This window comes from Rissa tridactyla, chromosome 9 (genome assembly GCF_028500815.1).
Source record: "Rissa tridactyla isolate bRisTri1 chromosome 9, bRisTri1.patW.cur.20221130, whole genome shotgun sequence".
Lineage (NCBI taxonomy): Eukaryota > Metazoa > Chordata > Aves > Charadriiformes > Laridae > Rissa > Rissa tridactyla.
In genome coordinates this window covers 22,852,917-22,866,384 of record NC_071474.1, presented here as the reverse complement: position 1 = coordinate 22,866,384, position 13,468 = coordinate 22,852,917, and the positions used below count along the sequence as shown (strand labels likewise).

Sequence of the window (13,468 nt, the reverse complement as noted above, 5' to 3'; positions counted from 1 at the left end):
ACCTGAACTGGCTTCAAGCCAGTTGAGCCCTCCTTCATCACGATGTCAACTTTCTAATTAAGCTGAAATGGAACTTCTCCTCTTAAGATAGCAGTTAAGGCCGGAAAGTGGAAGGTTTTAGCTAGGATGGGTTAGGGGCTGGAGCATGTGATAGGAAGTAGAGGCTCTGCTCAGGCTCAGGAAGAGAAAGCCAGGGGGAGGTTTAATCCCCAGCTGCCTGATGGGTGTTACAGTGGCACTGGAGCCAGATTCCTCTTGATTGCTCTCTAATTCCCCATATGCTTCTGTCTCTACCCTGAAGTGTCTCTTCAAGCCAGTTAGGGCCACCTTTTTTCCGTGGACCTTTGCAAGGAGATGCTTGTCTCTATTGTGGTTCTCTGCAGTTTATTTGAGCATCTCTTCTGCTCCCGGAGCTCGTGTGCCATACAGCCGTGACTCCAACCTTCCTGCTCCTGGCGAGGGCTGCACCAGAAGTGCTCCATGGTTGGAAGCCTATGGATGAAACCTTCTGGGTGGGCTCCCCTGTCTCCGGTTTTCTCTTTGGCTTTAGACAATTTACACGGCGTCAGGTCATTGCAAAGTGACTGCAGCTAGCTCTAAATGAGCAAGGCTTCCTTAACTCTGCTTTTTGTCCAGGTTAATTAACTCAGTTGGAAAAACGGAGAGTAGAAGTGGCATTCCAGGGGTTGTATAATTTCTGCAGCTAGCTAAGAGACCTCTTGCTGGGACTTCGTTGTTATTTTAGAGAATGGCTTTCAAATTTTTTTCTTTTTTATTTTCCAGCAGAACAGCATCACATAAATAGCTTCCATTAATTTTTCCAATGAGCTTGGGTACTCTGTGTACCTTCCCGCTGTTTTTTTCATCCTGTGTCAAATCTGATGTTCTTTTTCTTTTTTTTTTTTTTTTTGTCTTTAATTCTGGTGAACAGTTCTCTTACAAGAATAAGGCTCAATTATTTTTTTTTAATATCTACTGAAATAGAGGGTAACAATCCAAGAGACGCCTTAACAATGTATTATCTTGGCAAGCTATGTCAGCTCTGTGGAAGTGGCCTCTATTTATACTTGGCAGACAGGTGCAAGTAACATTGTATTCATGTACTCTAGCTCATAAAATCAGAGGAATTTTCTCTCTTCTTTTAAAAAAAAAAAAAATGCACTTTCTTGGTCTTTGGTTGTGTGGTGTGATGTGACTATCTTTGTTCTATGTTCTTTACTATAAGCTTGCAGTGCTGCCCCAATGAAAATAAAAAACTACATTTAAAAAAAAAAACCCTGTGAGCTGTTCCTGGCATACATGACCACAATTTTTTTCCATAGTCTTACAAAGAAGATCACAAGTATTTTTATTTTATTAAAAACTTAGCATAGATTTTAAGCACTGCCCGACTTGGCTATCGCCCGGTATTCTGCATAGTATTTGTTTTGTTAATATAACTGTCATTTGCAGCCCCGAATCAGAACTTTGCTCTGTTCGGAGGTTGAAAATAGCAGTTGGATATTTGGTTACAAACCCTATGAATATAATGACTCCAAACTTGAAGCGAATTTAAACTTAAGAGATGTAATAGCCAAGAGATTTAGTAGCAGCCAACCCCGCCCCATGAAATGAAGTCTTTGAAGATGTCTTGAAAATTGATGGAGCATGAGCAATGGCTACAGTTAAGTGCGTTCCCATAAGGCTTTATGAATTTATTATGTCCTGTTCGATGATAAGCGAGTTCTGGAGGAAGGTCTTTGCAACCTGTTCAGTCCTCGTAAGATGATCAAAAGCCTCAACATCTGACACGCTCCATAAAATTGCAGAAGAGCCAGCTAGGAGACGTTTTAATTAAAAGCACCAGGGCGCTGGTACAGTGGTAAATCTGTGCGATGGCATGAGGCTGTATCTCAAATACCATGAGTTGGCGCTTTCAGACATGCTGTGCTTGGGTGTTTTGCATGTTGATATTTGTGTATGAAATTCAGCCTCAGATTTCAGATGTTACCTAGAACGCTAAGTACAGGCTCTGTTGCATGCTTAAATGAGTATTTCACACGAAATCATGTTCTTAGAACTGCTTTTCTTTACTCTTAAAGGTAGTTTTGGCATAATTGACAACAGTAAATAAAAAGAAAACATTTGGAGATGTCTGCTTTTTTATATTTAAATTGGTTTTCATTTTCACTATCCTAATACAAGAGGGAATGTATGTTCTTCCTGGGACATGTTTTTGTTAAGACCTTTGCACTAAGCAAAGAGTATCTTAACCAAAACCAGCATTTTACTTGCGTCTACAAAAAAAGATTAAAAAATAAAAATAAACGTCAAATAATTTGCCCTGATTTAAATAGTGGTTTGGACCAGATGACCTCTAGAAGACCTTTCCAACCTCAATTACTGCATGAGAGTGATTTTATTTTGGGGGGGGTCTATAAGAAGAGCAGAAAACACAGGGGAAGGGATGAAAAGTCAAGGGGGGTGGAGGTGATGCAGGTTGTCGTACAGCAGCTCCCCAGGGCTGGGAGTGGGATCTGGGACAGTCTGATTCCTTTTTCGCTCATCTCGTCACTGAGCCTGCAGTGAATTTATGGAATGGCTTGGGAAGGAGAAGTTGGTTTCAGGTTAGAATGGGGATACAAAAAAAGCCTATTGGTGAGGAACATCTATAGACTGTTCTCAGCCTCCTTGCAGGGAATGAACAAGAGTTAACCTTTTTGGTGCACATCATACAGAGGAATAACACTGCTTCGCTCTTTGTCTTTCTTTACTCCTCCTATCCAGCAGGATCATCCCATAGGGGGCTGGATATGCCATTTCCAGTAGTGTCTCCTAAGAGTTGTCACAAAACCTCTGCAGCACATCCAAATGATTTATTTCATATTATTTTTTAGTGAAAAAAGGGGACAATTACTGAGATGCGAGTAATAAATAGTTCTGTCTTCCCCAGCTGGAGACTATGGTGGAGAAGCAAGTGTAGAGTCACCTCCGCATCCTCCCATGCCCAAGGTTCATTGGGTTTCCCGTTTCAGACATGGCTGCTCATGTTGGTGCCACGTCACTGGGCGTCTGTAGCTGGAAAAGCACGGCTACATCATCAAAATTGCCAATTCTAACTCCGGTTTCTAAATCCCTATCATTACTGGTTAGTATTGTTTGGAAGAAAAAACCTGTCGAAGCTTGTTTTAGCTCGACAAGCTTGAAAAAAGTATTTAGTATGTAAATCAAACATGTTTATTGTGGAGTCTCTTAGGATAAAATGTAAACTCCAATAAGGAGCTTTTGCAATTGTTTATTTTCTGACTGTAGCCACAAGTTAATAGCCTGAGTTTTTGTCGAGAAGTGGCTCCTCTGGAAGAGGGAATGGTGATTTGGAGACTGATTCTGCAGCTGAATCTGATCTTGCAAACTTTTGCACCCAGATATATTTCTTGTGGGCACAAATCTTGGTCTGCAAGCAATTTTATATTGCTGGCTTTGGATTAAATAAGTATCTGAGATTCTTCCTTGCTGTCAAAATTTCCCCCTGTGCTCCCTGCCCATAGGCTAACGCATCTGAGATCGTGTTTTTCATATCCAAGTTAGTGTTGGCTTTGTATCAAACCAAAAAAACCTCAAAAGCCAAACATAATATTGGGCTTGTTCTGCCTAGGAAGAAATTTATATAACTAAGTGAAACAAGGCTGAAATTTTTTTTCTTTTTTTGTGCGTACTAAGACTGAAAAGTCCTGGTAAAGCTGTGTTCATTTAAGTTGAATGTTGGGTCAATGAATAACGCTTTTATTTTTTCCTTCCAGAGCTTATGTTGAAAAGTACCTCCTGGAGAAATCAAGACTAGTCTATCAGGAGCACAATGAACGGTAGGTGCCCATATTTTGCTTACGGGGTTGGTTTTGACTTCTATACATGCCGATGGCACAGCACAGAAAGCGTAAACCCCTCTTTGAGCTGGAACTGCCAATCAGGATTTTCATGCTCCTAACCCTGGGCTTCAAAGAGAAATGATGCATTTTATATCTTGCTGTTTAGGGAGGAATGTACTACCCAGGGAAAATAAAGTCATAGAATTTTTTTCATAGAATCATAGAATGGGTAGAGTTGGAAGTGACCTTAAAGATCATCTAGTTCCAAGCCCCCGCCATGATTTTCCTTTGTGTTTGTGATTCACGTCATATGGATTATTATGTACCATTTGTTTTCTTGTGCAATTTGTAAGCTATTTAGTATCTAATTTAGGGGATTGGGAGGAAGGTGGTATTTTAGTTCTGTTTTACAGTTCTTAACACATTAAAGCCATCAGAAGGACCTCTAGAAAAAGCTAAAATTATATAGACACCAAATTTAAGCAAATTGTTCTTTCCTAATTGCAACATATTATTTGTTACATACTCCTCTCTCATTAATTGTTACTCTGATTTTAAATAAATTTGCTGCTTCTAGTTATCTTCCAACTCTTGGAACTTCTGTCTGTGTTTCCCTTTTGAGACAGACGTTGTGCGAGAAGTTTTCGTGAGTGCTCATGGGCTGATCCCGAAGTTAAACAGCTCCTACAGCCTTGACAAATGTACTCTTGGGTGTTGCAGGATGATTAAATGTGGTTCCTCTTGGAAAACATCCAACCTAAAAGCAAAGTTTTAATTTTAGAAATACGGCTAAGCTCTTAGCGTTAATCCATGTTAGAGTTGTCTTGAAGCAAAACAGATGAGTGTCACTTGGGGTGTTTTTAGTATTAGTAATATGCAAGTATTTTGAATATTTGAGTAGCCATAAAAATTGAAGATTTTTCCATTCTATCTTACAGAACTGCAACTGCAAAGTCCTTACCTCTTCAATGGCAATAAAGTATTAAAAATAATAATTTCTGCATCGCAAGGAAATGTGTTGTTTTGATTCTAATAAGTATGTAGGGATTGCACATGTTTCTGGAGGAGAACGTGACGATGTCGGCTAGGAATTCTTTAAGTATATTCTGGGGCAGTGGATGTTCTTGGATGGAAAAGGATTTCGTTCTCCATTACTCAATTTAATCTTTTACATTGCTGCAAAGTGGGTACGGGACATCTCTAAGCAGTGTTCAGGTCTGAGTTTGGAAGCTGGAAAATCAGGTTATGAAGTTTACATGCGCTTCTCTGCTTAATGCTGCTCCTTGTTTTGAAGTCTAACTTCTTTTTTTCCTTTTCATTTGTCACCAGGAACTACCATGTATTTTATTACCTCCTGGCAGGAGCGAGCGAGGAAGAGAGATCAGCATTTCATCTGAAGCAGCCTGAGGAATATCATTACCTCAACCAGGTGGGAATACTATACAGGAATACAATACACGGTCTTGCCTTTTCTACTGCTGATATTTAATGCTAATAAAGAAAATGTGTGGGGTAATAAAAGTGGGTTGTCTTAGTGCTCTACGAGCAGCCTTCCATCATTGAAAATAATTCTGCATTGGCAATCTGAACACCTGATAATATGGAAAAAAAAAAAAGAAAAATCAGTATTTTCTGGGTTTGTTCCCTATCTGGGATATGTTAAATATATTGTGGTTTTAATTGTGGAAGGGAGAAACAGCAATAATTTACTTGTTATGTGTGTGAATGCCATTTGCTCATTAACATCTGTCTGCTGAGTAGGAGGAAAGGGGAAAATGTGTGATACTTGTATCTCTTCAGGATATAATGCCTTGCATGAGGTAGTCCTAATTCTGTAGCTTCGTGGCTGGCTGTTAGCATGATCCTTTGAATTTAACAATATAATAAGTTTAATATAAAAAACCCCACAGCAACCATTGAAAATGTGTGAATTAATAATAAGTGAGTTATTACCAATGGCCAAATAAACTCATGCTTTGGAAAATCTGATTTACTTCAGATATTTAAGATGCAATTGTCCACTGATCTTTGTGAATGGGGACTTTACTGCTTTTCGCTGACAAAAAAAAAAAAAGAGTAGGAATACGTGGAAGAGTATTTCGGTTATACGTTGATTTTGACTAATGGCAATTTTCTTAGGGCTGAAATATGTTTAGCAATAAAGAGTGGTTTAACGCACAAGCTGGAGAGAAACTTGTATGCGCAGTGCAACCCTTCAGTCTTTCTAGAAATATAATTTAACTCTGGAATATGTCTCAATTACCCAGGGCTTTTTAAAGATTTTTTTTAACGTGGGCTATCAAAGCCCAAATCTGTTGTAATATTAACGACTCCCACCCACTCTTAGCAGGATCAGGAAATTCACACAAATGAGTACCATATTAAGAGCTGGAGGATTTTTGCTCGCTGCCTTTGTGCCTCAGGCATTAGTTGGGGAACGTGGTGTGATCTTCACCACCATCTGTGCTGCCGTTTTGCAGCGGGAAAGTGCCAAGATCGTTTGGATTGAATGTTTTGTCAGATTCTCGGATTTTGTTGGGCAATCCGGTAGTTTTATGTTAATTGAAAACATCGCTTTTAATTACAGTCCTTCTTTTTTTTTAATAACCCTTTTAGTATTTAAAGTAAAATTCAATGTATAATAAAGTAAATTCAATGGTATGTAGTGTGTAGAACTAGTAGGAATCCAATAATTTAGGTTGAAATGTTTCTTTTACTCTAAATTATGGTGTTGGGCAAGTAGGCTGGAGAAAGATGCTGAGGCAGGTCCAGTGGATCAGGGAAGCAGACCCTGGACTTGCCTGAACACAGCATATGGACAATAGTGACAGTCTGAATTTTTAGAGTTTTTATTATAATAATTTTTTAAATTTTTAGTAATTAGGATTAGTCTTAGAGAGACAATTTAACACTGACAACTATGGGAAAAAGGCTCCTTTAGATGTGTTTAGGGCATTGTTCCATATTAAAGCTTTCTGACAGTGTAGTAACAGCTTTCCTGTGCCCTGTAGGCAAAGGGGAAAAAGGAAAATAAGGAGAAAAAAGGAAAAACAGGTAGCGGAGGAATGGGAGAAGAAACTTGGGAAGGATAAAAGGGGAAAATTATAAAATGTCCCTTGAGGATTTACAGTAGCTTCTTAAATGTGTCCTAGAGAAATCCCTGCCTTTCTAAAAGGAAAAAGAACAGGTTCAGAAATGAAACCAAGTGTTTAACTAAAAATTAAATATTAAAATTGAAAAGCTATAAAATATTGAACCAGACCCCTTAAGTCAAGGACTGACTCAGTCCTTGAGTCAAGCATTATTTTCGTTCTCCCAGGTTCCTCAGCTCACGTTGTGTTATGCAAAACAGACATGCATTTTACATTGCAGATGAGAAATAATCTATTCAGCTATTTCACCAAATTGTGCTGTTATTTTGTTGATCTGTAAATGCACAGAGCAGGTTTGGAAAAAAATAGATTTTTAATCTTTTTTGAAAGCAAATTCACTTAAACTATCCTCTGAGTTTGGATGACTTCTCCATGTCTCATACCAAAGGCAGGTATACCGACCATTGCATACCCTGCAACTTGTGCTGGTTATTCACATTTATCCATTTTAAAATTATTGATTTGCAGGATTCCATCCTTATTTTAAGTTCCTCAGGAGCTCTGGTGCCATGCGTCTCTTCCTCTCGGGACTGGTCACTGACATGTACTTTGACTTCTCTCAACTCCATCTCTGTCTGATTGGAAAAAGATACAAATTCCTAAAAAGATGTTGCTTTCTAATTGGTCGGAAAATCGCACTTTTGCAACATTTATGTGTGTCTAGAGCAGGGGTTGAGAGTAGAAACAAAAAAATCTGCTTTTCAGTGTGATTTTTCCATCAATAGCTCTTCAGCTCCAGGTAAACCAAAGCTTTCTCCAACTGTGGAGAAAAAGAAAAGATCTTAAAATCCACTAAACTTATTGCATAAGTCTTGAAAACACTGTAAGGAGGAATCAGAGTGTCATAAATGCAAAAGCGCTAGAAATCTTACCTTAAAAATAATAATTAAAATAAGGAATGACTATGCAGAATAACAACATTTATTTTCCTTGGAAACTCGACATTGCTGCCCTGGTTAAGGAACAGGTAGTGGGAGTTATTTTTGGTCTGAACGTTACTTAACCCGCTCTGCCTTGCTTTCAGATGACAAAGAAACCCCTCAGAGAGAGCTGGGATGATTATTGCTATGACTCTGAGCCGGTCAGTACGAGTCCCCGCGTCTTCTGTGTTGCTGGTGCAGGGCTGCTGCTCACTTGAATTTGTTAGGGGCACCAAGACCTGAGCAGAAAACGAAGCCAAATTAAGTTTAACCTATTAATTACCCTCTCCCTCTCTCTGCCCTGCAGTGGTGTCGCTTATGTATTAGCTCATGACAATAGAGATGTGTTTTCCCGTGCCCTTTTTTGGTTCCTTCCATCTGGAAAGCTTCGTCAACAGTTGGAGATGGTCATCTAGTTTTAGCAAACTAAGAGGTTTTTTTGTTCCTTCTTGATCTAATACATGATGATTTATGGAAAATGTGATGCTGCAGCAATGTGAAAATTGAAATTCCTTTCTGATAAAACAGCAAATCAGTCTCTTGAATCCCTGAGAGATGCATCAGTGTGTGATGGTTGTAGCAGCGTATCTGCTCTCCAGCTTCCAGGGGAAAAAAAGACAAAATCAAAATCATTCCCCGCAAAACATCTGCGAGAAAATAAAATCCTGATATTATTCAGCATGCAAAACCAATTCCTTCTCCTAAAATAGTTCTGCTGACATGTTCATCGTTTTCAAATGGATTGACCCAAAAAAGGGAACGGTGAAGCTTCTCCCCCTTCCCAAGTTTCTCCTGTGCAACGGAGTCGGAGGCAGTGGCTCCAGTTGGCAACGTGCTTTGGGTGTCTGTGTGTCCTGTGATGGTCTCTGTTGGTTTCATCTTGCATGGGGAAGCATGTTTCAACTGCATGTTGTTCCTGATAATTTTGCTGCGTCCTTAATGGTTGCCGAACTCTAGTTGATGCATCTGGAAGGGTAAGAGGTAATCTGTGAAAGAGCTGGGTTTCACTCAGGCTAAATAAGCATCTTAACAGCAAGATTTTGGCTGTAAAATCCTTAGGAGAGGAGGAGGGGGAGGGGAGTCTAACCCGTCAAGGTTTAAAAATGTTGAATATTGTATTGACATCTTTAATACATCAACACCCTTAACACATGAGCATCCTTAGAGATCCTACAAGAGCAAGGAGTGAAGAAGGGCAGCTGCTTTTCTATATACCTTAGTACACTGTACTATGTTGCAAAGACCTTAATTGCCTAAGGAATGGGTAAGGACAATTTAGTGGAGGAATTAAAATTAAAACAAACCCCAGATTTGCCACCTTTTCCTGGAGGGGCCGATAATGCCCTGCCAGCTCAGGAGCTTGGGACTTACCATGTTACAGCAAAGCCGCGTGCCGTTACAATTTGGCTATTTATCTGGTATTTTATTTTGCTCAGGATTGTTTTCTGTGATGTTTGTGGTAAATCACATCTTTGCTTCAGTTGATGACTCACTCTTAAACATACCCTGGATCTCTCCCCGTAACCACAGACTCAACCCACTGCAGATGTCCGGTTTATAAAGAAACCCTATATATTATATCTTCTTTCAGCTTTCCATGGAAATCTACGGATTGCTTCAATGTAACGACAGTAAGCAGGGGACTCACTTTTGCTGGGAAACTAATTGCCCTGGCAGAATATTAATGACAAGTTTGGTCTGTGACCATGGACTTCGTAATGCTTGTCTGCCCCAGTATCAAGGAAACTCCTTTTTTTGTATAATTCTTATCCTTTTAAAAAACAGCACAGAGATGAAACACTACAGACAACATTGGCTTTTAAGCAGATAATTTGCAAAAGGCCTTTCCATGCGGATTAATGAGTTTGGCAATTGTTATGTAAATCAGTAATTAAATTGCCGTTGGCGTAGATTGTGCTACTTCTTAGTCGTCTATGGAATTTTGCTGTTGACTTGTGACTTAATTTTGGATGAATGATGCCACAAAATGAAATCATCTCCTGGAATGTGGAGTTCTCCTGGAATATGACAGAAATCGTCTCCTGGAATCTGTTTTTAAAAAGATTTATATGCAGAATTTGTGGGTATATTATTGTCCTGCAGACTCCAGGTCCCACCGTGGTGGGTGTGAAAACTTCTGCAGGTACTCCTCATCGTAGGTGTAGTGGCCGAGGAAGCCAGTTGGCCAAGGTTTGAATTTAGGAGGGACAACTTCTTATCCTGATATTTTATGGTATAAATAATTGCCTTGCTGATGCCTGCTGATCTTACTGATATATAGTGCAGATGTCTTTGTTGCATTCCTTTGGATAATATATATTATATATAGGGCTCTGGAGCCTTCAGCACAAGAAGGACATGGACCTGTTGGAGCGGGGCCAGAGGAGACCACAAAGATGATCTGAGGGCTGGAGCCCCTCTGCTGTGAGGACAGGCTGAGAGAGTTGGGGGTGTTCAGCCTGGAGAAGAGAAGGCTCCAGGGAGACCTTATAGCAGCCTTCCAGTACCTGAAGGGGGCCTACAGCCCTTCCCCAGCTTTCTTGTTTGCAAGGGCATGTAGTGATAGGACGAGGGGCAATGGTTATAAACTAGAGCGGGGCAGGTTTAGATTAGACATTAGGAAGACGTTCTTTCCAATGAGGGTGGTGAGACACTGGCCCAGGTTGCCCAGAGAGGTGGTGGAGGCCCCACTCCTGGAGATGTTCAAGGCCAGGCTGGATGATGCTCTGAGCAACCTGATCTAGTTGAAGATGTCCCTACTGACTGCAGGGGGGTTGGACTAGATGATCTTCAGAGGTCCCTGCACACCCAATACATGCTATGATTCTATGATATGCAGACAAACACCTTATACATCTCTTAAAGGGTAATTTTCAATCGCTATTAATAAAAGGTGGAAGTGTCATTTTTGTAATGAGTATTTCCTAAGACCATGCAGGCATGTTACTTTCTTGTTAAATTTAAAACCCCACATTCATTGATGCTGTGCATGGTTTTAAATGGTCTTACAGTTCAACATCTCTAAATTCACTTTGTCCTGCAGTATTCAGTTGTTGTCCCTGAGGAGCACTGATGAAAAACTTCCAGTTTTCTTGTCCAGTGGAACTTTTCTAGCTTTTGGTCGAGGGGACAAGGCATTGTGTGTGACTGGTCTCCTATGTTGAAATAAATATCTTAAATAAGAATTCCCCCCTATAATCAGTAGCTATTGCTGTAATGATGCTATGGAGTGGGATGAAGATCGTATGACTCATACAGTTGTGAGGCTTTAAATGCGGATATGTGCTGTAAGACACAAAGCTGATACTCTAAAATAGCTTCATTCTGTATATTCTGTCTTTATGATTTATTCTATGTACTCTATAAATGAGTACGAGTGGCTTTGCAAGTAACACTCATCATACTGTGACTACTTGGTACCCATTTAATAACATTCACTGTACTGTTCACGTAACCCCGTTTAGCGCAGAATTTCAGAACTATTGGTGCAAAATTTGTGCAGACTTTCTTATGTGGTAAATATGATTTACAGACAAATGACCAAAAAAACCTGTGTGGATACAGCTGCTTAATTAATTGTCACTGCAACTGCAGTTATAATTGTTACTTAACGTACCTGGATTAACGGTAGAAAGTCTCTATTTAAGGGTTAGTAAAAATATTCTGAGGTTTAAGACAACACTGTATTGTGTGATGCACAATAAAATAATTTTGATTCAGAGATTGGGAGTCTTCATAGGCAACAATGGGAAAAAGTATTAAGTACAGGCTACAAAGTGAGAGAGAATAATTGATAATCCATGCGGCGGCCCAAGGTGAGCCAAGGCAAAAGGAATTTGGCATTAGTACTTTATATATTCATTTAAGGAGCATTAATTTAGCCATGTTCCCTCAATATCAGTGCAGGACAATATAAGTTGGGTCTAGAATGTCATCGGATTTCTCTGAACGTATCAGTGACACTCATCAGGTTGGGAATAATCTGAAAAACTAAACAGTTCAGACAGATTAGTTTACAAAAAATATAAAATGTAGTGGATTTCAAATTCCCTCAATGCTTACATTTTTAGAAAACTTGTTGGTAGTTAGAATACAGTTAGTGAAAAATATATTTAAAGCTTCCCCTTTCCTATGCAGGATTTAATTTACTGATATTTTACATAAAATTATGCGAATTCTATTTTAAAACTGCATTCTCCCTCTTTCCTAATGGACCAGGATTTAATGTGGAATAAACTGCCTTTAAATGTGTAACATATTTCACCTCGTTGTTAATTCACGTCCTTTTTTATGCTAGTTGTTGCACATTGACAAACTCTCACTGTACTGTTAGAATGGTGCGACTCACCTCTTGCGTTAGAGGTTAAGCCGAGGAAATAGGAAGGATCTGCAGGAAAAAGTAGCCAAAAATGTTGTTTTGGAAGAGGTATGCCAATGTAGTCCTCTCTGAGGTCCAGGCTCTTCAAACCAAGGCAATTGTGGTGGAGATGTAGGGTCCGGTGAAAGCCCATCTCGCCACTCTGGATAAAACACAGTATACAGAAAAATGTTTGTGCATACAATAAATAATTATTGTAATGAAATTTGCACTCTGGTTTTCCATAAAGTCCTTGCAGAAGCAGATTCTCCTAAACAGCTTGATTTAAAAAAAATAATAAAATAGTAAAAAATCAAACTTTAAAAAAGAATATTTTTTTTAAAAAAATCAAGCTTTTAATTGTGCGTACGCTTTCTAATATTTAAGAAGAAAAATTCTGCCTTACCACTGGAGCTAATCCTGGTCTTTCATCGTATTGCATATGTGTTTCTTGCTGTATCTGCTATGGTGCTGTCAGTCCCCCTGTCCCTGGGCTGGGTGTCAGGGGTAATTCGCCAGTTATTCCCCGTAGTGTCAGTGGGGCCTCCTGGATATCTCATTTTCTAGTGCCAGATTGGAAATGTTCCAGTTGCTGATAAAAGGCGTGGAGATCACTAAATGACATTTGTGAAGTGTTGACTTGGCCATCCGCACCTGTTCTGATCTTAATTTCTTTGAATGTTTAATCTTCCTATTTGAACCCACCAGGACTGCTTTTCCGTGGAAGGGGAGGACTTGAAGCATGACTTTGAGCGATTACAACTAGCCATGGAGATGGTGGGGTTTCTTCCCAAGACTCGCAGACAGTGAGTTTATTTTCCCTATTGATAGCTTGGAGATTATGTTAACTAATATCGCCTTCATAATCAAATTGGCCTGACTTGGGCTAACATAATTGTTGTGCTCTACGTAACGCATTGGGCTGCTGAGAAGGAATAATTGGTAAGACACTGGAAGAGGTTGCCCAGAGAAGCTGTGGATGCTCCGTCATTGGAAGTGTTCACGGTCAGGTTGGGTGAAGCTTTGAGCAACCTGGTCTAGTGGAAGATGTCCCTGCCCATGGTAGGGGGTTGGACTAGATGATCTTTGAAGGTCCCTTCAACCCAACCCAAAATTTAAAGATATAAACAAAATATGCCCATCGTTACTGTAGTTAATGATTCTCTTTATGCAAATAGAGCGTTGGCATGAAGT

At 39.6% G+C, this 13,468-nt stretch overlaps 1 protein-coding gene across 8 annotated transcripts in view; it reads left to right on the top strand.

Annotated features, from left to right (window-relative positions):
- MYO9A (myosin IXA) overlaps nt 1-13,468 on the top strand; it is a 188,189-nt gene that overhangs the window by 66,236 nt on the left and 108,485 nt on the right. For 7 of the 8 annotated variants that reach the window (XM_054214436.1, XM_054214438.1, XM_054214433.1 and 4 more), the window contains exons 4-7: nt 3,780-3,842; nt 5,175-5,274; nt 8,022-8,078; nt 12,983-13,080. In XM_054214436.1, coding sequence (XP_054070411.1) covers nt 3,780-3,842; nt 5,175-5,274; nt 8,022-8,078; nt 12,983-13,080 — 318 coding nt within the window. The remainder of the gene's footprint in view (nt 1-3,779; nt 3,843-5,174; nt 5,275-8,021; nt 8,079-12,982; nt 13,081-13,468) is intronic. The other variant, XM_054214434.1, reaches the window with a different exon arrangement.